General features: G+C 44.9%; 1 protein-coding gene across 5 annotated transcripts in view; it reads right to left on the bottom strand.

The window, feature by feature from the left end:
• The window catches only part of LOC124006806 (ankyrin-1-like), a 125,277-nt gene that overhangs the window by 8,671 nt on the left and 92,599 nt on the right, over positions 1–24,007 (bottom strand). For 3 of the 5 annotated variants that reach the window (XM_046316971.1, XM_046316969.1, XM_046316973.1), the window contains exons 9-38: positions 23,826–23,924; positions 23,355–23,552; positions 22,993–23,091; positions 22,711–22,809; positions 22,304–22,402; positions 21,585–21,782; positions 21,263–21,361; positions 20,870–20,971; positions 20,507–20,704; positions 20,081–20,179; positions 19,686–19,784; positions 19,030–19,128; positions 18,748–18,840; positions 18,519–18,591; positions 18,305–18,325; positions 17,046–17,169; positions 16,843–16,906; positions 16,629–16,741; positions 13,901–14,125; positions 13,507–13,661; positions 13,122–13,333; positions 12,023–12,227; positions 10,984–11,080; positions 10,469–10,697; positions 10,186–10,314; positions 8,743–8,862; positions 3,879–3,963; positions 2,719–2,793; positions 1,273–1,404; positions 933–1,088 (exon numbers count right to left, since the gene is read on the bottom strand). In XM_046316971.1, the coding sequence (XP_046172927.1) occupies positions 933–1,088; positions 1,273–1,404; positions 2,719–2,793; positions 3,879–3,963; positions 8,743–8,862; positions 10,186–10,314; positions 10,469–10,697; positions 10,984–11,080; positions 12,023–12,227; positions 13,122–13,333; positions 13,507–13,661; positions 13,901–14,125; positions 16,629–16,741; positions 16,843–16,906; positions 17,046–17,169; positions 18,305–18,325; positions 18,519–18,591; positions 18,748–18,840; positions 19,030–19,128; positions 19,686–19,784; positions 20,081–20,179; positions 20,507–20,704; positions 20,870–20,971; positions 21,263–21,361; positions 21,585–21,782; positions 22,304–22,402; positions 22,711–22,809; positions 22,993–23,091; positions 23,355–23,552; positions 23,826–23,924 (3,796 nt within the window). The remainder of the gene's footprint in view (positions 1–932; positions 1,089–1,272; positions 1,405–2,718; positions 2,794–3,878; positions 3,964–8,742; positions 8,863–10,185; positions 10,315–10,468; positions 10,698–10,983; positions 11,081–12,022; positions 12,228–13,121; positions 13,334–13,506; positions 13,662–13,900; positions 14,126–16,628; positions 16,742–16,842; positions 16,907–17,045; positions 17,170–18,304; positions 18,326–18,518; positions 18,592–18,747; positions 18,841–19,029; positions 19,129–19,685; positions 19,785–20,080; positions 20,180–20,506; positions 20,705–20,869; positions 20,972–21,262; positions 21,362–21,584; positions 21,783–22,303; positions 22,403–22,710; positions 22,810–22,992; positions 23,092–23,354; positions 23,553–23,825; positions 23,925–24,007) is intronic. The other 2 variants (XM_046316970.1, XM_046316972.1) reach the window with 2 other exon arrangements.

The raw sequence follows: 24,007 nt of genomic DNA, 5'->3' as shown, positions 1-24,007 counted from the left end.
ACACAGAGAGAAAGAGCGAGAGGGGGATAGATCTAGGAGAGACAGAGGGGAGTAACAAAGGAACAAGGTATGGAGGCTCAGAGCACACAAACTGTGTACTAGTGCCACTTAGGAGGGGAGTGTTCATCCCACACACACACACACACACACACACACACACACACACACACACACACACACACACACACACACACACACACACACACACACACACACACACACACACACACACACACACACACACACACACACACACACACACACACACACACACACACACACACACACGCATATCCAACTCATCCATATACCAGGCTTAAACCCAAACACAGTTAAGATGTATATTTTAGCCTATCCTCATTAACTCAATGTATAGGACTTTGCAAATTCAAAAAACATCTGTCTTCAAGTATAATGTCATGTGAGACCATTATGTTCAGGTCTAAAGCATGAGGTATCAGAACAGTAAAACTGAAACGATGTCTGTCAGCAAAATGCAGTAAGGAAATGGTTACATGCTGACATATCACTGGGTTATGATGGAAATGGCATCATTTCTCAGACCCTAATCAAAATCCCTTGAGAATCATCCGCAGCAATCAACCATGCAGCCCAATTACCACTTACCCCTTCTGAAAATTGGATGCCTAATAACTTGTGGACGACCTGTGTCCGTGATCTCTTGTAGAGCAACAGAGATATGGTTCCATCTGTGTTACCCATACACTTGGGAAGAGTAATGGTCTTTTCATTGATCTTGTTTTAACCCCTGACATTACTAGGGGCAATTGTGGTATTTACATACTATTGATTCCATTGATTGGTGGGATAAAAAAAATAATGTCCCCCCCATTTCTAAAACCAAAGTTGCACCTGTGTGTGTATGTGTGTGTCTGTATGTGTACACACACCTCTCTGTATGTGTTTCTTACCATTGATAACACTGGGGGAGAGGAGGTTGGAGTCGTGGTCAACCAGTCTGCAGGCCCCTTCCTCTGAGGCGCCGGCCCCTGCCTGTGGCTGGCCCTCCACGGAACTCACAATGTCTGAACGGTCAATGTTCTTCAAAGCTACATATATACTCTCCACTGACAGAGGGAAAGAGGAAGGAGAGGAGTCGGAAAATAAGTTAAGGAATGAAGAGGTGGGGGGGGACAGACAGACAGACAGACAGACAGACAGACAGACAGACAGACAGACAGACAGACAGACAGACAGACAGACAGACAGACAGACAGACAGGACAGGCAGACAGGACAGGTAGACACTCACTCTTGGCCCTCTTGCCCTCCCGGCCAACCCACAGATTGAGCAGGGCTGAACTCTGGTCCAGGAGGGAGTTAGGATTCTCCACCCTGATTCTGTTAATGTCATCCACACCAAAATGCAGCTCCCGTGCCAACTCTGAGAGAGAAAAAAATGTATTCAGTATATCATATATGTAACTAAGTTTATCTTACCACATATAGTAGACTATACATACAGTGGGGCAAAAAAAGTATTTAGTCAGCCACCAATTGTGCAAGTTCTACCACTTAAAAAGAAGAGAGAGGCCTGTAATATTTCATCATATGTACACTTCAACCATGACAGACAAATTTAGAAAATAAATCCAGAAAATCACATTGTAGGATTTTTAATGAATTTATTTGCAAATTATGGTGGAAAATAAGTATTTGGTCAATAACAAAAGTTTATCTCAATACTTTGTTAAATACCCTTTGTTGGCAATGACAGAGGTCAAACGTTTTCTGTAAGTCTTCACAAGGTTTTCACACACTGTTGCTGGTATTTTGGCCCATTCCTCCATGCAGATCTCCTCTAGAGCAGTGATGTTTTGGGGCTGTTGCTGGGCAACACAGACTTTCAACTCCCTCCAAATATTTTCTATGAGGTTGGAATCTGAAGACTGGCTAGGCCACTCCAGGACCTTGAAATGCTACTTACGAAGCCACTCCTTCGTTGCCCGGGCGGTGTGTTTGGAATCATTGTCATGATGAAAGACCCAGCCACGTTTCATCTTCAATGCCCTTGCTGATGGAAGGAGGTTTTCACTCAAAATCTCACGATACATGGCCCCATTCATTCTTTCCTTTACACGGATCAGTCGTCCTGGTCCCTTTGCAGAAAAACAGCCCAAAGCATGATGTTTCCACCCCCATGCTTCACAGTAGGTATGGTGTTCTTTGGATGAAACTCAGCATTCTTTGTCCCCCAAACACGACGAGTTGAGTTTTTACCAAGAAGTTCTATTTTGGTTTCATCTGACCATATAACATTCTCCCATTTGTCTTCTGGATCATCCAAATGCTCTCTAGCGAACTTCAGACGGGCCTGGACATGTACTGGCTTAAGCAGGGGGACACGTCTGGCACAGCATGATTTGAGTCCCTGGCGGCGTAGTGTTTTACTATGTCTGTCATAGTTGAAGTGTACCTATGATGAAAATTACAGGCCCCTCTCTCATCTCTCATCTGTTTAAGTGGGAGAACTTGCACAATTGGTGGCTGATTAAATACTCTTTTGCCACACTGTACATTATTACATTTGAGTCATTTAGCCGAGGCTCTTTTCCAAAGCAACTCACAGTAGTGAGTGGATACATTTTCATACTTTTTCATAATGGTCCCCCGTGGGAATCAAACCCTCAACCCTGGCGTTGGCATGCTCTACCAATTGAGCCACATGGGAGTAACAGCCCTGTACAGGAGCACTGACCTGCCCAGCTCAATCCCAGCTGTTCGGATATTAGGGAGATCTTGAGCTCGGTCCTCTCAATGACATTCACTGTAGCTGAGGAAAAAAAGATAACTTCAGAACTTTAAATCTACTTTAAATGTAGGACTCAATCACAACTACACGACTGAGCACTGTGTAAGGGTTAAATGTAGGACTCAATCACAACTACACGACTGAGCACTGTGTAAGGGTTAAATGTAGGACTCAATCACAACTACACGACTGAGCACTGTGTAAGGGTTAAATGTAGGACTCAATCACAACTACACGACTGAGCACTGTGTAAGGGTTAAATGTAGGACTCAATCACAACTACACGACTGAGCACTGTGTAAGGGGTGCAACCAGTACGGCACAAAAAGGTCTAATTTTTACAGATTTGTTCAAGTTACTCAATACAGGACATTATCCAATATATCAAACCCACTAAAATCCATTGCTATTAAAAGAGATAATAGCAAACTTACCTTGACAAAAAGCACTGGTCTGTTGAAGGGAATATGTATTACCCACAGAGTATTGTGTTTTTCCACATACAATCCTTATGTGTTTGCAGACTATAGGCAGGGTAGGTTAGAGGTAGGTAGAGAAGAAATTCATTCAGACACCAGTCCCTTCTGTTAGAACAACATAACCATAGAGAACTGAGGTGCAAGGTAGCAGCGCCGTGCTCACATAGACACCATGTAACCAATGAGCACTCCTTCCCATCTTGGCTCATCGACCATGGGCCAATCAGAGGGCTCCTCTGTCTGGCTCCACTGCAAGGACCTGCCCATTCCCAGCGCTAAGCTAAATGCTAAATATCCGCCATGCTAACAGGACTCGCAGTGGAGCAACCAGCACCAGCGCCATGCAAACCATAACAGGTAATTCAGTACTAATGTTACCAGGACTCTGGAAGGGATTTAGTCCATAGAGCTGTTTGGATGTGTAGGTATTAGCTAATCTTTGGCACATAACCAATATGGCGCCATCATTGCACTGCTGTGTATTATGGGGCTCAGTAGAGCACTGTGTTGCATCCAAGGCTCATGCGTAATAGATTGGGAAGCAGGGGAGTAGGGGTGAAACATTCAAGCCTTGTCTCCTTCTGTATATTAGGGAGAGGGCTTCTGAAAAGGCATGACAAGACTTACCCAGACCGGGCTCATTCAGCGCGTTGTAGCGCTCCCTCAGGGCCAACGGGGTCAGAGTTCGCCTCCGTTCCTCACTCCCAACAACCTGGACCACACACAATGGACACAGTAACCAAAAAACACATCACTGACTAGATATGGGCACTGCTATCTATGAAACATATTGAACAAAAATATGAAATGTGAACGCAACATGCAGTGTTGGTCCCATGTTTCATGAGTTGAAATAAAAAGATCCAAGAAAATCTCCATTCGCACAAAAAGCTTATTTCTCAGAAATGTTGTGCTGAAACTTGTTTACATCCCTGGTATTGAGCATTTCTCCTTTGACAAGATAATCCAACTGACAGGTGTGGCATACCAAGAAGCTGATTAAACAGCATGATCATTACACAGGTGCACCTTGTGCTGGGGACAATAAAAGGCCACTCTAAAAGGTGTAGTTTTGTCACACAATGCCACAGATGTCTCAAGTTTTGAGAGAGCATGCAATTGGCATGTTGACTGCAGGAATGTACACCAGAGCGGTTGCCAGAGAATTGAACGTTCCTTTCTCTACCATAAGCTGCGTCCAATGTCGTTTTAGAGAATTTGGCAGCACGTCCAACCAGCCTCACAACCGCAGATCACATGTAAACACACCAGCCCTGGACTGCCACAATCCAGCTTCTAAGACCAGCCATCCGGACAGTTGAGGAAACTGTGGGTTTGCACAGCCAAAGAATTTCTGCACAAACTGTCAGGAACCTTCTCAGGGAAGATCATCTGCGTGCTCGTTGTCCTCACCAGGGTCTTGACCTGTCTGTAGTCTGGCTTCATACCCCATGTTGGCCGTGGGGTTATGGTATGGGCAGGTATAAGCTACGGACAACGAACACAATTGCATTTTTTTCCCGGTGGCAATTTGAATTCAGAGATACCATGACAAGATCCTGAGGTCCATTGTCGTCCCATTCATTTGCCACCTCATGTTTCTGCATGATAATGCACGGCCCCATGTCGCAAGGATCTGTACACAATTCCTGGAAGCTGAAAATGTCCCAGTTCTTCCATAGCCTGCATACTCCCCAGACATGTCACCCATTGAGCATGTTTGGGATGCTCTGGATCAACGTGTAAGACAGCGTGTTCCAGTTCCCGCCAATATCCAGAAACTTTGCGTAGCCATTGAAGAAAAGTGGGACAACATTCCACAGGCCACAATCAACAGCCTGATCAACTCTATGCGAAGGAGATGTGGCATGCTGCATGAGGCAAATGGTGGTCACACCAGATACTGAGTGGTTTTCTGATCCACGCCCCTACCTTTTTGTTTAAAGGAATTATGACCAACAGATGCACATCTGTATCCCCAGTCATGTGAAATCCATAAATTAGGGCCTAGTTAATTTATTTCAATTAACTGATTTCCTTATGCAAACTATAACTCAGTTAAATCTTAGAAATTGTTTCATGTTGCATTTTTATTTTTGTTCAGTGTACATGCATTTCTCCCAAGGTTGTCTAAGGAAATGTTTGCATGTGTTTTCTTGTGCTGCTTTTGTGACTATTACATTGGACTGTCTTAGTGGAAACAAAACTGTATTTGAGATCAATTATTTTGCTTGAATTAGCAATGGGACATAAAAATATTCAGTTCATCTTTGCTTTTGAACCGCCAATCAATAGTCTGACTCGTCTCTTTTTAGATACGGTATCTTTTACAGTCTGTATTTAATGTTGGTCTTTTTTAAGCCTTCAAAGTTCAACTGATCGTGCATCAGCTGAGAAGGATGCAGACAGAGCTTCCCAGGAGATATTGCAACACCCTTTGTCGACTGAGAAACAATCAATCAACAGCAACATTAAAGCATAAAAACACCTCATTCATAATTTCCATAAAATGAATGACTTTACACTCTTAGAAAAAGGGGTATGGTCACGGTATATTGCAATGCTCCTAGTGGTACAAAAATATAAAATACCTTCAGAGGTACACATATGATTTCAAATGGTATTGTTTGGTACCTTTTAGGCTACATGTGCAGATAATCTAGTATAATGGTACAATTTTGTACCCAATATTCTGAATATAAAGGTACAATAATCACACACTCTCAAAAACCAAATATTATCATATTTTCCTGCATGCTTTTTGGAGGTAGATTTTATGCTACACAAAGATAAATAACATACATTTTTCTAAACAAATCCAATCTGTTAGCAGTCAGACTTATTGCACCCATTACTGAGATGGTTGTTCCGGTTTAGGTCAGTGGTTCTCCAACCTCTTCTTGGCTTCATACCCCAATGTTGTTTTAGCCCTGAACTAGTTCACCTGATTCACCTAGTCAAGGGCTTGAGGATTAGTTGACAAGTTGAACCAGGTGTTCTGAAATAGATCAAATACATGAACCGGCTGGGGGTCTCAGAGGAGAGGATTGAGAACCACTGGTTTATGTCGTCTCATTTTGTAATTTTTCTGTACCTTGGTAGTCCTACCCATACAAAACAACCAGGACCAACCTTGCTTAGCTTCAGAGGCAAAACAGCAGTGGGATGCAGGGTGCTATGTTTCTGAATGAATGTGCCAAAACGAGCAACTGTAAAAAAAAATATTTAAAAAAGGCTGCGAAAACAAAGGCCGGGCTAACATAACCAAACAAAGGCCGGGCTAACATAACCAAACAAAGGCCGGGCTAACATAACCAAACAAAGGCCGGGCTAACATAACCAAACAAAGGCCGGGCTAACATAACCAAACAAAGGCCGGGCTAACATAACCAAACAAAGGCCGGGCTAACATAACCAAACAAAGGCCGGGCTAACATAACCATTAAAAAAGGCCGGTCTAACATAACCAAACAAAGGACGGGCTAACATAACCAAACAAAGGCCGGGCTAACATAACCATAAAAAAAGGCCGGGCTAACACAACCAAACAAAGGCCGGGCTAACATAACCAAACAAAGGCCGGTCTAACATAACCAAACAAAGGCCAGTCTAACATAACCAAACAAAGGCCGGGCTAACATAACCAAACAAAATAGCAGGAAAGAGGGACATGTTCCATTTAATTGTGTCCATTTGCAATTTGCTCTCGCATTTATAAATTATTTCCTTGCAATATTTATTTTTCATATCAATACTTTTGGATTTATGCTTTGCTTTCAATATCATTATTTTTGTTTGCAATAGTAAGAATTTTGTTCTCAACTTCAGAAGTTTTGCTTGATATAAATGGCACCAAAGTAACTCATTCACTAGAGGATTTCACCATATAATAACACTATTGCCCTATTAAAGGGGTTTAAAGCGGAAATGGTTAATTCCGTGTTTCCCAAACTCGGTGTACATTTGGGTTTTTCCCTAGCACTACACAGCTGATTCAAATAATCAACTAATCATCAAGCTTTGATTATTTGAATCAGCGGTGTTGTGTTAGGACAAAAAAACTAAACGAGCACCCCTTGTGGTCCTGATTTTGGGAAACATTGCCTTAACTGAATCATTAACACAGTGTTTTCCCAGCCACCGTTTTGGTAAAAAGGTGAGGGAATGGGCTGGTGAAATGCAACCAATCTCAAATCCATATACTATGTTATGGATGCAAGGGCTGACCATCCATGATATCAAAATTTAATTTTAGGCTACACATTTTGATATCACTAAATGTGGAGTATTGGTTTTTCCATTTATGCTTTGAGGTTGGACTTTAGCACGTATAGCTCATTAGCATGTGGGGCGCACTGATTGGTGTCACCTCGTTAGTCAGTATGTGTTACACCTGTGATGGTTGCCATCTCGTTAATGGGAAGGCGTTTCACCTGTGCTAGCCCAGGTGCTATTTAAGAGTGGCTGGCCCAGTGCTCCAGCGGTCTTGATAGATACAGAGGGTTAACACATTTAGTTGGCGTGCCCCATTTTGAGGTCTAGACAAGCAATCCTTAGTCTGATCTTCCCTGCTTTCATTAGGATCCACTTATTGGTTTTCGTCTGTCTTTGAGTTTGGTGTGGGTTTTCCTGTTGTTTGTTTCTTCTTCAGAAGTGGAGAAAGTACCCAATTGTCATACTTGAGTAAAAGTAAAGAAACCTTAATAGAAAATGACTCAAGTAAAATTGAAAGTCACCCAGTAGAATACTACGTGAGTAAAAGTATTTGGTTTTAAACATACCTTATAAAAAGTAAATGTAATTACAAAAATATACTTAAATATCAGTTGTAATAGTAAAAGTTTAAATAATTTCTAATTCCATTAATTAAGCATACCAGATGGCACCAATTTAGTGGTTTTTAATTTGCCAGGGGCACACCAACACTCAAACATAGTTTACAAACGAATCCCTTGTGTTTAGTGAGTCCGACAAATCAGAGGCAGAAGAGATGACCAGGGATGTTCTCTTGATAAGTGTGTGAATTGGACCATTTTCCTGTCCCGAGTACTTTTGGGTGATAGGGAAAATGTATTGAGTAAAAAAAAAATCTTTCGGAATGTAGTGAAGAAAAAGTTAAAGTTGTCCAAAATATAAATAGTAAAGTACAGCTACCCCCCAAAAACGACTTAAATAAAAATACTTTGAAGTACGTATTACTTTGAATCATATTTAGTTACCGCTCATGGTGGGTATCTTTTAGGTTCCAGTTGTTGTTGCTAGTTAACTTTCAGTGGACTTGTGTCTGTCAGAACCTCTCCTAAAACCCCACCTGTTTTGTTTTGGTTGGTCAGTGATGCTTTGTTAGTTCTTTGTTATTCTCCTCACATGTGGAAATGTGGTGTAAACATGTGAAAATATGGTTTCACTATGTGGGAATTTGGAACGTGAGAGAGTGAGTTGGAGTGTGTGTGCATGTGTGTGTTGTGTGTGTGCATTCATGAGTGTGTACCTTGACACAGGGAGGCATGGTGATGTTGAGGTTACACAGCACGTGCTGTGCATCCTCATACTTGGTAGACTTCCGCAGGAAAGAAAGGAACCCAGAGGCTTCCTTATTGCTGTCTCTGACCTGATAGACACAGAAAGAGAGAGCGAGAGAGAGAGAGAGAGAGAGAGAGAGATACAAGGGAAAGAAAGAGAAAGACAGCCGAAAAAGAGGAACAGGAAGACCAGAAGAGGTGGACTCGAGGAAGAGGGACACGAGAGAATGACAAAGGTAAGAAGAGGTAAGCAAGAACAGATATGAAGGATAAAGAGGATAGGGTGAAATGTAATGAAAAAGAGAGAGAAGGAAGAGAGAAAAGGGGGAATTAGATAACCTGCAGTGTGGTGGTCTGTCGAGCAGAAACACAGAGGGAAGAGATGGAAGCAGTCCATAGGCAGGCGAGAGAGAGAGAGAGATTTACCTGCACAATTACCTGGGCGTCTGTCAGATCAGACAGTAACAGAGTGACCGTGAGAGAGAGAAAGAGAGACAGTGAGACAGACATACAGACAGGCAGGCCACAAGATTGGCAGGCAGGCAAGAAGGTGAAAGAGCTAAAGGACGTGCACACAGTTACAGCTAGGTAGAGTCGGCAGGTACACCACGATGGAGAATACTTCACAAGGCACTCGTCTGAGACTGACTAAGATGGAAGCGCACGTCACACACACTCAAAAGCCACACAGACAGACAGAAAACACAGACAGATATGGGTAGACAAACAGACATACAGTGGGGCAAAAAAGTATTTAGTCAGCCACCAATTGTGCAAGTTCTCTCACTTAAAAAGATGAGAGGCCTGTAAGATTAGAGGCCTCTCTAATCTTTTTAAGTGGGAGAACTTGCACAATTGGTGGCTGACTAAATACTTTTTTGCCCCACTGTACATATGGTTAGGCAGACAAGATGTATAGACAGACAGACACACACATACAGGTGGTCTGTGAAAGAGAAGTGTTGTCTGCAACTCAGGTATGCACACACAGGTATGCACACACAGGTAAAGGAAGATAGAAAGACAGGCTGAACAGATATACAAAAAAAGGACAAGATTTGAAACAGATGGAGAGATGGGAGTGATAGAGATGGGAGAAGATACACAATAATTGTAATGAACATATATAAAGTTAGAGATAGACGGACAGATAGATGGACACACAAACATGTCCGAAAGAAAATGACAGACACACACCGACATATCAGAAACACCGATAGTCACTCAGACACACAGACATGTAGACCGGATCGAAAAGACCAACCGACTGTCGACTGACCGACTGTCAATTCAACGCAAAACCTGCCTGAATAACATGTCAAATACACCAACAGACAGTTTGACAGACTGACACTTCAATTAAATCACAATTCAGTGCAAAAATAGAGATAGACAATGATAGGGAGACAGACCTTGACAGAGACGGGCAGTCTGTTATCTCGGAAGGCTTGGAAGCTGAAGCTGCGTGGCTGCTGAGTGGCCTTCCTCACAGGCACCAGGTTCCCAGAGCACTCCAGGTGCAGCGGCATGCCCTCCATCACCTGAGGGGGTCGACAGAGAGTCACGAGAGAAAAAAATCCTCCATTGACTTCCATGGATTATTCACACAAATGTCTGAGTTATGTGAACATATTTAAAGAGAGTAGAACCTACTGAAACACACACTAAACCCCTCGCCCCCTGACCCCTGCTGACCTCTATATCCCTGCTCCGGGCCACCTCGCTGAAGTTCTCGTGCAGCTCCAGGGTTTTGTCCATCTTGTCGTCGGTCATGCAGTAGCAGCGTAGGCGGCCCTCGCGCGCCTCGTTCATTTTGGCAAATATTACAAACTTGGCCATGTAGGGCACGGCCATCAGCTCCCGGTACAGCAGGTTGGCGAAGGTCACCACTTCGGCTGTGCGTGGGCAGTCTGCCAGCCAGAACCTGGGGAGAGGGGGAGAGGGGGAGAGGAGAAGGGGAGAGATGACGCACAGAGAAGGTTGAGGGATAGTCGATAGAGATGGTGGCTGTTTGTGTGTGTGCATCTGTTTTATGTGTCGAAGTGTACAGTTAATGGATTAAAGACTGTAGCATAGTGTAAGCGGATGGAACTCAATATGATTTGGCACAGGATAAGGTTACAAATGGTTATTATGCACAATTAGTAAACTGGTGTTCTTCTTCATACATTTTGTATAACACCTAAAGGAGGGTGTGAATTAGGACTCACCTTGCAGAGACGTTGGTGGTGAAGTTGGCGCAGTTGTTGGTGTACATCAGCTTGGTGGTGCCAGTGATGTCCTCCCACTGGGCTGGTGCTGTTCCACCTGGGAGACAAGGGGCTGTTTCATCTCTCTTTTTTTATAAACTTCCACTTTCTCAATCTTTATCTTTCTCCTCAGTGGCCTGTTACTTTTCCCAACTCTCTTTCATTCAAGATTGTCTGGGCACGTGATGCTATCGTCCCCGTAGCACTCACGTCAGTCATCATGAAGTGCTTTGAGAGGCTAGTCCAGGGCCATATCACCTTCACCTTACCAGACACCGTAGACCCCCTACAATTGACATACCGCCCCAACAGATACACATAGCCATTGCCCTACACACTGTGGTATCCCACTTGGGCAAGAGGAATACTTATGTGAGAATCAGTGTTGGGGAGTAGTGAACTACATGTAGTTCAACTAGAAATGTAACTACATTTTGTAGTAGCTTGGTGGTAGTTGAACTAAATTCAAATCTAAGTAGTGTTTTCAATAGTTAATTACTTTTTAGCCATGTAGTGGTGTAGATACCAACTGGAACTACACACTACTTTTTTGCTCAAAAACATTTGGGTGTAGGCAATAATTTCCTGTATTTTTCGGTATTAATTCTCACTTGAAACATAATTTTTGTGTTTAATAGGCTAAATTACACACAGTGGCTGACTTACCATTAGGCAGTTGCCTCAGGCCTCACATCATCAAGTGGCCTCGTGATCTGGGCATAATTAAAAAATGATCACACTAGTAATAATTTCACTGCTTGAGACCCCCCCCCATGCTCCGGTCGAGGCCGGTGAGGGTTGGGAACAACACCTCCGCAACGCTGATCCTGAACACCCCAGGGGTGTGTGATTAGCCCCCTTCTGTACTACCGGTTTACCCACTACTGTGTGGAGCTTTCAGCACTAGTTCTGTCCCCTTCACCCCTGTCCTAACTAATTAATGCTATTTGCCATAAACCAGATGTCAAGGACATAAAGTAAACTCCATGCATGCCCGTACCAATGACACTGCAGAGGAGGCGCAGGCTGGTGGTGTCCCCCTCCCCAGCGTCACGTGAACTCTCCCTCCAAGACGGGGGCAGCGGGATGCGTAATCCTATTGGCCGGTGGAACTTGCGTCGTCGTGGCTCGACCGTGACCACTGGGCTGAAGGTCGCTTGGTTACCAAGCTGTCGAGTCAGAAGCTCGTCTGGGATAGGCTGAGCCTGAAGAGGGAGAGGAAAGACGGGATATGAGAAAGAGTGAAAGAAAAAAGAAAGGGATAGAGAGAAGAAAGGACAAGTGATGTATTAAAAGGCGAGACAAAAATAAGAACAATAACGTAAGGTAAAAATACAACAGAAAACTTTTTCTCACATTTACTCGCCCTCTGGAACATAGTCAACAAACTATTATTAAGACAAAAAAAACATGTTGTTACAACATAATACATAGGCCTACCTGAACATACATTTAACAGATGGATAAACAATCATACACGTAAAACCAAACCAAGTGACATGCGCATTTGAATATCAGTTCATTTAGCTCAGGGAACTGAGGTATGATGAAAGGCTGGAGAAAGGAAAAACTAAAAAAAGACAATAGTGAAACAAAGCAAACACATTCATACATGCAAAAATTCAATATCACAAACACAGTACACAAAACATCGAAATCAAAGGACAACAGACACAAAATTATAATGAGGAGATATGGGACAAATGGACGCAGTAAGAAGTAAAACAACACAATCTTTGGTTGTGGAAAAATATATGGAGGTAGTCAGCACTCCTGACTGCCAGTTACTATAGGATGTAGTCAGTGTTATGCATTAGCCAGCTCCATTGTTGCTGCGGTGCCAAACTTGCATGATTGGCAGGGCAGACAGCACTGATTGAGTGAGCTGAACAGAGCAGCTACCTGACAAAATGTCCCATTCAATCAAAGTTGATTGAATACAGCCCTAGGTCTTTGGAAGAGCAGTGCATAAAGCATGACATAGTCTATTCACTCCTAGGGAGCCAACATGAAAATTATTTACATAATAATTAGGTAAGGTAAGGCATCGCTCAGCAGGCATCTCCCCCTCTCGTCCTAGTCCTTCTCCTCTTCCTCACCTGCAGCCCCAGTCGAACTTTCTTGGTGACCGCTGTCTCAGGGAAGATGGCTTGGACATGAGGGACCAGCATGCTGGCCAGCTGACCGCCCTCTGGGCCAATCAGGTCGCTCTCCTGCTGGACGCGGGACACCACAGCGAAGTAGAGGGGGAAGTCCGTGGAGATGATGCGGCGGATTCTCTTCTTCTCCAAGTCCTCGTGACTCTCCAGGTCTGAGGAAGGAGAGGGGCGGCAGAGAGAAAGGGGTAAGGATTATGTTAATGAGTTACATATATTTTTGTGTGTATAACATCATTGTTACAGTAAGATGATATACTGTCGCTTACATACGAGGCCTTAGACATAACAGTACCTAAACACGGCTCTTTATCATCGTTACACTGACCTTCATCCATGCCATTCAAAATGGTCTCCAGCACCTCGTCGCCATAGCGATTGCGATGCTCCTTCCAGACAGAGCCGTTCTCACTGCGCAGAACCACCAGCTCCCGGTCCCCTCGACCCAGAGAAGCGAAGTGGGGAATCTCCACTATCACTGGCCTATAGAGATATTACCACTCTAAATCAGAATGCTATACATGCTGTTACTATTGGAATCTATTACGATTACTGTATGATTGCTCCTACACTGTTACAATCACCACTATCACTGCCACTGGGTAATAAGAGAAATGCAAGGTCCTCACTGCCCAAATACAGGTTGACAAACAAGCAGACATACAGAGATACAGGCACACACATGCAAGCACGCACGCAAGCGGGCACAAGCCCGTACTCACCCTAGGAACTGCATACTGGAGGGCCCCAGGGAGATGATACGGCTGGCCAGGCCCTCTCCCTCTACCAGCGGGGGTGGGGTGTTGAGTTTCTGGGGTTTGACCAGACGACAGGTAATGCGGGTGGGAGCAGCACAGGTCCGAGGGGGGATGATGACACGCAGCCCGTGGTGTCTGCTGCCACGCATGGAGCCCCCCCGGGCATCCACCATGAAACTGACCAGGAACCTGACCGGCAACCAATGAGAACCACCATTAATTATTGAGAGAATAACTATCCAACCGTGCTCAACTCAAGTTCATCCTGGTCAAATTCAATCACGAACGGTCATAGTGACCTCGTTAAAGAACTGTAATCACACTGAATGGAAGAAATAGGAAATAAGCTGCAGATTCATTATGTAATGTGTTGACATTGACCAGCATCACCACCCTGGATGGTTCCAACCTTGAATATGTGGACATCTATAAGTACCTAGGTGTCTGGCTAGACTGTAAACTCTCCTTCCAGACTCATATCAAACATCTCCAATCGAAAATCAAATCAAGAGTTGGCTTTCTATTCCGCAACAAAGCCTCCTTCACTCACGCCGCCAAACTTACCCTAGTAAAACTGACTATCCTACCGATCCTCGACTTTGGCGATGTCATCTACAAAATTGCTTCCAACAACTCTACTCAGCAAACTGGATGCAGTTTATCACAGTGCCATCCGTTTTGTCACTAAAGCACCTTATACCACCCACCACTGCGACTTGTATGCTCTAGTCGGCTGCCCCTCGCTACATATTCGTCGCCAGACCCACTGGCTCCAGGTCATCTACAAGTCCATGCTAGGTAAAGCTCCGCCTTATCTCAGTTTACTGGTCACGATGGCAACACTCATCCGTAGCACGCGCTCCAGCAGGTGTATCTCACTGATCATCCCTAAAGCCAACACCTCATTTGGCCGCCTTTCGTTCCAGTTCTCTGCTGCCTGTGACTGGAACGAATTTCAAAAATCGCTGAAGTTGGAGACTTTTATCTCCCTCACCAACTTCCAACATCTGCTATCTGAGCAGCTAACCGATCGCTGCAGCTGTACATAGTCTATCGGTAAATAGCCCACCCATTTTTACCTACCTCATCCCCATACTGTTTTTATTTATTTACTTTTCTGCTCTTTTGCACACCAATATCTCTACCTGTACATGACCATCTGATCATTTATCACTCCAGTGTTAATCTGCAAAATTGTAATTATTCGCCTACCTCCTCATGCCTTTTGCACACAATGTATATGGACTTCCCCCTTTTCTTTTTTTTTCCTACTGTGTTATTGACTTGTTAATTGTTTACTCCATGTGTAACTCTGTGTTGTCTGTTCACACTGCTATGATTTATCTTGGCCAGGTCGCAGTTGCAAGTGAGAACTTGTTCTCAACTAGCCTACCTGGAACCTGTTAGGGATGATGCGAATTTTCGCAGCTTTTTGTAAAAAAATCACGCAACATTTCAACGTCCTGCTACTCATGCCAGGAATATAGTATATGCATATGATAAGTATGTGTGTATGGAAAACACTCTGAAGTCTCTAAAACTGGTTACATCATGTCCGTGGCTATAACAGAACGTGTTTAGGAGTAAAACTCCCAGGGAAAACTGTTCACCAAAAACACAAAAAAATATTAATCCGCCAGTCAATGTATTGTCTATGTCGATAGAAAATAGATGAGGTTCCGTTTACAATGCCTTCAGCTTCCACACGATGTCGCCAGTACTGGCATTTCATTGCATGTTTATCCTTGGTGGGATGATGTATAGGCACTTCCTGTCTTGGGGGTGCACAGAGGAAGTTATGAAAGTGAAAAAATGGACGATGATTTCAAGACTTGCTGCTATCGAATACAGATCGTCCCGTGATCAATTTGATCGATTAATAACGTTTATTAATACCTAAAGTTGGTTTACAAAAGTAGTTTGAAGTGATTTGTAAAAGTTTATAGGCAATTTTTTATTTTAAAAAGTTGTTGCGTCTTGTAAAGGTGAATTTTCCTGGATCAGACGGCCTTCATAAATGTACATTTTGGGTATACAATGACGGATTTAATCGGGAAAAAGACCCAATTGTGATGTGTATGGGACATATAGGAGTGCCAACAAAGAAGCTCGTCAAAGGTAATGAATGTTTTATATTTTATTTCTGCATTTTGTGTAGCGCCGGCTACCGCTAAATCTTTTGTTTAGGTCTCGTTCAGGTATTTCGGAGGGTGCATGCTATCAGATAATAGCTTCTCATGCTTTCGCCAAAAAGCATTTCACAAATCTGACATGTTGGCTAGATTCACAACGAGTGTAGCTTTAATTGAGTACCTTGCATGTGTGTTTTAATGAAAGTTTGAGTTTTATCGAGTACTATAGGTGGCGCTCTGAAAGTTCCGCTGATTTTGGTTCCTGTACAGGGACCAAAATTCCACATCATCCCCATAAAGGTGAAATAAAATTTAAAAAATAGTGTATGATAGGGTGTGTAGGTATTGCAGTGCGTAAGCATTGTAGAGCAGGGCTCTCCAACACTGTTCCTGGAGAGCTACCGTCCTGTAGGTTTTCACTCCAACCTAATCTAGCACACCTGATTGTAATAATTTGCTGGTTGATAAGCTGAACCAGGTTAGTTACAACTGGGGTTGGAGCGAAAAACCTTGAGGAGGGTAGCTCTCCAGGAACAGGGTTGTGGAGGTAGTAAACTGACCCTGTGTGTATGGGGCTGGCCACTGGGCTAACGTTGTCAGAGGTCTCTGTAGCAGGACTGCTGGGGATCAGAGAGTCCTCATCATACTCCTTAGGCAAGGGGACAGGAGTGTGCTGTGGAGGGAGAGGGAGAGGAAGAAAGAGAGAGGACAATCTAATCATCAGCATTGACAATTGCATTTGATGAGATAAATGAATAAATCCTTTAACCTTACCCCCTCAAGCAGGACAGTTTCAGGGGACACGCATGGGATTCTGGGAATTGCAGGAGAGTAGGGCCTGCGCCAACAAAAAGAAAGAGAAAAAATTGAGTTGGCCAAAGAGTAATGTGGTGGAAAATAATTTCCCTCACATTATCCTCAGATGACTGGACTCTGACACACAAAGTGTTCAGTTCGACCCTGGCGCTGTCACTTACGTGGTGCCCAGGCCACCCTCAAAGTCTCTCAGGGTCTTCTTAGGGGACAGGAAATCATCATCCTGGTCCTTGAGGTCGTCAAGCTTCAGGTAGCGAGCACCATCCATCCCCAGCAACTCATCACCTGCAGAGTACAGAGAGACGACAGAGGAATGGAGAGCGAGAGAGAGTGAGAGAGAGAGGGAACAAAAACAAAAAGGGGCAGAACGGAGAGAGAAAGAGAGAGAGAAAAGAGAAAAATGACTTGATAGGTCTAGACCAGGGGTGTCAAACTCATTCCATGGAGGGTCTAGTGCCTTCTGTTTTTTGGCTTTTCCTTTCAGTTAAGACCCAGGCAACCATGTGAGGAGACTTCCTCACCAATCAGTGACCTTAATTCCTCAATCGAGTCCAAGGGACGAGTGAAAAGCCGCAGACAATCAGCCCTCCGTAGAATGAGTTTGACACATGTTCCATGTTCCACTGCCGGCCACCATCCTACCATTACCATATATAGTCACATCCCCAAGCAGTTTCGGATCGGAATGGAGTCAAACTGACAACAACCAATGGAAAAAACAGTACAATTGACAACACAGAATAGAACACACACGGCATGGTACATAGCATGGCACCTGGTCACAGCATAGTGAGCATGCCCGTTAGAGAGTTCCGTATGGGAGAGAATTCCTTGGTTACTGAAAAAGGTTATTATAACTACAAGCAGTTACATATGGGTGTACACAGTCACTGTGTTTGCGCTGATCCTTGAGTGCATCTCAGCTGGAGTTGTATCTGTGTAATTAGTCTGTTGATCAATTAAGCACCGCAGGACTGGATCCCTCAGTGGCAGAACATTTTTTTTCTGTTCTATTTTTCTCTTGCTCTATCGTATTTCTACTTTCTAAATTCTGATGTAGTCCTGTCAATGATGAGTCCATGGACAGGTGTTGTTAACACTGGTAAAGGAAAATGTCATGACCACATCACATGCCAATGAAACACTGACATGGTCGTTCACACACACACAGAGAGAGAGACAGAGACAGAGACAGAGACAGAGACAGAGAGAGAGAGAGAGAGAGAGAGAGAGAGAGAGAGAGAGAGAGAGAGAGAGAGAGAGAGAGAGAGAGAGAGAGAGAGAGGATAGCAGGAAACATTGAGTGAGAGAGATGGTTATAAAGGGAGATTGATAGGGATTAGAGAATGAGAAGGTCCTTGCAATGGAGGCGCAATTTTACGAGCCACCGAACAAAGCAGAGGTAAAGACACAGTCCTACCTAACGTTAGCGCTGCGACGCCTACAAAAACAAATGGAAAAGGCATTGTTTAGGCTCGTCATCTAGCTTCAAACAGAGATAGACTTCAGTCCTCTTCCATGACACTGGACCTGGGCTGACTATCACAACCAAAAAACAGGACAGGCAGTAGTACTATTTTTTACAGAAAGACTGAAACGCTAACAATGAACGTGTCTCGAGTGCCCCAACCTACCCTCATCCTCTGAAACATCCAATATCTCATCTACTGTCTCAGGGAAACTCATCCGATGTTTCTCTGTGGTGATCTGTGAAAAACATCAAGAGAAGGAGAGAGAAATGAGTGATATCAACTGACATGCTCAATTATGTCATTCCAGTCAACATGATACTGTGCTGTAGCTCAGAGTTTCACACCACACACAAATATACTAGTATCCATGTGAACCAGAAGTGCTGCTCACCACGGAAACGGCCTCCTCGGTGACCAACTTCAGCACATCAATGACAGAGATGTAACCAAGTCGTTTGGCAATGCCCAGAGGAGAGGTTCCATTCTACCACAGAGAACAGACAGGAGATACACAGATCAGACGCAGGCTGCAGATGTAAGCGTGAGGGAAGAAATGAGTCGAGGAAAGCAAACAGATAAAGAACAGGTGAAGAGAAGAGAGTAAGGGAAGAGCAGAACTAGAGGAGAAGGGTGTACTGGAAGGATGAGGCGGGAGGAAGAAGGATGTGCTTACGGTGGTGATCTCGTTGGGCTGGGCTCCGTGTTTGAGCAGCAGGGTGACTATGTCAGTATGACCCTGCTGGGCGGCCTGGTGCAGGGGAGTGTAGCCCACCTAGAGAGCGGGGTGGAGAGCGGGGTGGAGAGACAGAGAGACAGAGAGACAGAGAGACAGAGAGACAGAGAGACAGAGAGACAGAGAGACAGACAGACAGACAGACAGACAGACAGACAGACAGACAGACAGACAGACAGACAGACAGACAGACAGACAGACAGACAGACAGACAGACAGACAGAAAGACAGAGAGACAGAAAGACAGAGAGACAGAGAGACAGACAGACAGACAGACAGACAGACAGACAGACAGACAGACAGACAGACAGACAGACAGACAGACAGACAGACAGACAGACAGACAGACAGACAGACAGACAGACAGACAGACAGAGAGACAGAGAGACAGAGAGACAGAGACTGAGAAAGATGTTCAGGTAAATGCAACCCTCTTACCAAGACTGCTGACATTGACATGCCATTATTCAATAGAAATTCTAATGTAATGGGAGTGATGTGACAGCAGCCTGAAGGCGGCGGTGACGTGAGACAGGGCAGAGCCACACTAATAGAGGCCACGTGTAAGGAGGAGAGTAGCAGCGGCAGCTTCTCACTCTGGTCTTGCTGTTCACATGAGCCTGCTGCTGCAGGAGAAACTTCACCATCTTGATGTTGCCATAGTGACAGGCCACATGAAGCGCTGTGTAGCCCATCTGAAAAAGAGATGGAGAGGGGGGGGTTGGCTGTGTTTCAGTGGCCTCATTATAAACAGCTTGGTGGCTCTGTTGTACCTTGAACAGTCCTGCCAGTAAAATATTATTGAAATTTGAGAGAGAGTGGATGCTGTATGAAAGTATTGGAAATGGCATGTCGTCATAGCATGTGGTGCATCGTACTGATAATACTGAAACCCACTCTACTGAATATAACAGAAACGTGTACATTACACGTTTCTGTTTTGTACACTGTATTCTGAGGTTTGTGGTTGACATCATGCAGCACGTCTTACCCGTGAGGCTGCGTAGACTGATGCCCCCTGTTTGACCAGGGTGTCTGCTATCCCTACGTGACCTTCCTGGGCCACCAGGTGCAGAGGGGTCAGTCCATTCTGAGAGACACGGGGGGGAACAGGAGGAATACAGTAGGCTGCTGATCAGTCTGTTCACTAACCAGCTCTGAGTCAGTCTAAGTCACAGTGCACCGTCAAAACACGCATACTAGTAGGTCATTCCGGTTACCGGTTTGACCCAGTGATTGAAACATCTTGCCATGTAGCCCTCAACATTTTATCTTACCATGGGTCTATCAAAACCTGTACAACTTAGCTAGCTATCCCTGAAAGCTTGCCTCAAACCCTGTACAACTCAGCTAGCTATCCCTGAACGCTTGCCTCAAACCCTCCTGAGATGTATTGTTCCTCTCTCCAGTCCACTACCTTGTTCCCCAGGTTGACATTGGCCTGTTTGGAGATGAGCAGGGCCACCATGTCTGGCTGGCCCTCCTGTGAGGCCAGATGGAGGGGTGTGACCCCCTGGAGGGACTCCGCGTTGGCAGAGGCTCCATACTGCAGCAGGCAGCCGGCCGCCTCCATCTGGTTCTGCTTGGCTGCAATGTGCAGAGGAGTGTAGCCGTTCTAGAGACAGACACAGGGAGTCAGCAGGGTTGGGGGTAATACACTGGATCATCAATTGGTGGGTCATATTCATCATAGTGTACGCTAGTTACCAATGAACCTGGAAGGGGGATATACTAGTACCGCTATGTGTGAGCGGCGTGTGTGTTACATCGTTCCTCTTACCCGGGCAGTGCTGTGTGCGTTGCCTCCCTTGCTGACCAGCAGCTTGACCACGTCCAGGTTGTTGTGATGGACGGCCACGTGTAGAGGAGTCAGGCCGTTCTGCTTGGACACACACACACACATACTGTCACTAGCTATCTAAACCACAGAATATCAGTCTGCCTTTGTGGGCGCATGTTTAAAATGAAAAATTATGTCTAAAATGGTGGGACATGCTGATTCCTTTTGCGCTGTGATAAATGACGGTCAGTACTTAGAATACAAGGTTTATTTGTTAGTCGGGTCACAGGAGAGTTCCATAAGCTTTAGGTGGGTCACAGTACTGAGAAGTATGCCTCGCACAGATACAAAAGCGCATGGCAGTCCATGTTGTGTTGCAGTGTGTTTTTCTACCTTTCCAGCCGCGTTGGGGTTGGCTCCTCTCTCCAGCAGCAGCTCGACCACGTCCACCTTGCCGTACTTACAGGCCACATGGAGAGGAGTGAAGCCTTTCTGCTTGGACACACAAGATTCAGCATGAGCAGGAGAACTAAAATAGGTGAGGTGTGAAGGGATTAGGAGTGAGAGGAACGAACTTGAGAGAAAAATTGGGTGAGAGAGAGAGAGAGAGAGAGAGAGAGAGAGAGAGAGAGAGAGAGAGAGAGAGAGAGAGAGAGAGAGAGAGAGAGAGAGAGAGAGAGAGAGAGAGAGAAAAGTCGGTAAATCAAAGGAGAACCTTTGTCATCTTGGTTTGTTGGGCCGCCCCGTCCAGGAGAATCCGGGTAGTGTGGGCGTGTCCCTCACGGGCGGCGATGTGTAAGGGGGTGTGGCCAGCAGTGGTAGCCGAGTCAGGATTGGCCTTGTGCTCCAGGAGCAGCTTGACCAGCTCCTTATGTCCCATACGGGCCGCACAGTGCAGAGGGGTCTGGTCATCCTAGAGAGAGAGAGAGATGGAGAGAGAGAGATGGAGAGAGAGAGTGAGGAAAAACATAGATTGGAATGAAATACGTGTAGGCAATTGTATTTAGCAAGCAGTAACATTAACGTATTTGTGCAGTGTAGGCTGTTGTAAAGATAGTAACTGAATAATTTATATATATGTATATATATTCTTCTCTTCAGCCACTATCTTTACAACAACAGCATAAATGTAACAGTAACAGCATGTAACAGTAACAACAGCATACACTTTCACTGGGGAGGGGGGGACATGTCCCACCCACATTCTGAAATTGCATTTTTGTCCCCCCCATGTGGACACCTCCGACCAGTCGGGTAGGCTGCTTGGAGTGTTTATCCAACTTATATGCCCCCCCCCCCACTTCTAAAACCAAATATGCTCCCCTGATATGTACCATGTGCTGGTGGTTTTGAATGTGTATTCCAACCAGGACAGAGTTTGTAGTAAAACATTCTGAATGCTCATAGATGTGTATATGAGAGTGTGTACAGTACCTTAGCCTTGGCATCCACCTGGGCTGTGTTCTGCAGCAGGAACTGAGCCACCTCACAGTGGCCTGCCCTGGAAGCCATGTGGAGGGGCGTCTCCACCTTCTGTTACACAAACACAGGTCAGAGGTCACATAGCCTGTCACAACCACTCTGACATTAAACACATGACTAGGCCATGCAACATCAACAACACACACGCATCAACTAAAATATCACATTATACACACAGAGAACAGGGTTTAGTCATCCAATCCGTATGAATGCATGGACCAGATACCCATCCATCATAACCTTTTGCTGTTGTTCATTTCAACATAAGAATAAGATAAGTTACTACTAGTCCATCAGAGAGCGCTGGATATTTCACCCCCCGTGTCAATAATAAAGGTTATAAAGGGGTGGCCTCTCACCACATTGGAGGCATTGGGAGAAGCACCTCTGTGGAGCAGGTTCTTCACAATGTTCAGGTGGCCCATGAAGGCTGCTACATGCAGGGGGGTCAGACCAGACTATGTAAGGGGAGGGGGGGGGGGCACATAAAGAGAGAGAAGGTGTTATATTAATCCACCTCCATTAAGCCTACATTCTCACTTTCAGACCTTTTGTAATAGCATAACTGGCAGCAAACTATTACAACAATTAGAAACAGTAGTGCACCAAATCCATTGCTCTTCAAAAGAGTGCTATCTCACCTCTGTGACGGCCTCCAGGGAGGCAGAGTGTTTCAGAAGCAGGTCCATGGAGCGCATGTGGTTCTTCTTACAGGCAATGTGGAGGGGAGTGAACCCATTCTGAACAAAGTCACAACATTTGACTAATTCAGTGTAGTTATGTTCGGTACGCACTAAATGGGAGAAAGCATTTAGAAATGGAGATGGTCCTGCCTGAACTTGTCCAATAACAACCCTCATTCATATTTCATAATGTTTTCTACTGTTTGTGCCTACTGAACGTGACCCAGTTATAAAAGCTCAGTATACCTGGCCAATGGACAGCTACACCTCACCCTTAACACCAGTATAGAGAAATAGAAGGACACTTAAGAGCTGCTGACCAGTGCACGTGCGTTGGCCTTGGCCCCCTTGTCCAGCAGTACTTTGGCCATGCGGTGGTGACCACAGTGGGCCGCCACGTGTAGAGGGGTCAGGTGGTCCAGTGTGATGTCATCGATCTCAGCGTTGTACTGAAGGAGCTGCCTCACACAATCCATGTGGTCACCCTGGGCAGCCATGTGGATTGGGGACAGGCCATTCTGGAGAGGAAAGAAGGAGGACCGGGAGATAGAAAGGAGAAGAGCAGTGTAAAACCTTTGAGAGGGGAAAAAATTGATAAATTAATAATACTGAAATAAGTCACGCCTCAAAGCTGCTGGCAGAGAATCATTTGGCATTGGTTACTGCTGAAAATGCAAGTGTGTGTGATATTGTGCCAAAGTGGTGTTAATGGTGTGATATTGTGCCAAAGTGGATGTAAAGTAGGGCCCTTTATTTTCCCCATAGTGGACTCCAAGAGGCCCGTGGCTGACCTTGGTCTTGGCCTGAATGGGAGCCCCCTGGTCCAGCAGGAGATCGATGATCCTCACGTGACCGTTCCTGGCCGCACAGTGCAAAGGGGTCAGCTCATCCTAAAGAGAGTGAAAAAGCCAGGTAGGGTTAAACAGTTTTCAAGTCAAATGGCAGAGGAGGAGCAGGAAGAGGAGGAGGAGAA

This window comes from Oncorhynchus gorbuscha, linkage group LG20 (genome assembly GCF_021184085.1).
Source record: "Oncorhynchus gorbuscha isolate QuinsamMale2020 ecotype Even-year linkage group LG20, OgorEven_v1.0, whole genome shotgun sequence".
In the NCBI taxonomy this organism is placed as follows: Eukaryota; Metazoa; Chordata; class Actinopteri; order Salmoniformes; family Salmonidae; genus Oncorhynchus; species Oncorhynchus gorbuscha.
Note: the sequence above shows the minus strand (reverse complement) of the source record. Positions and strands in the feature narration are given on the sequence as shown.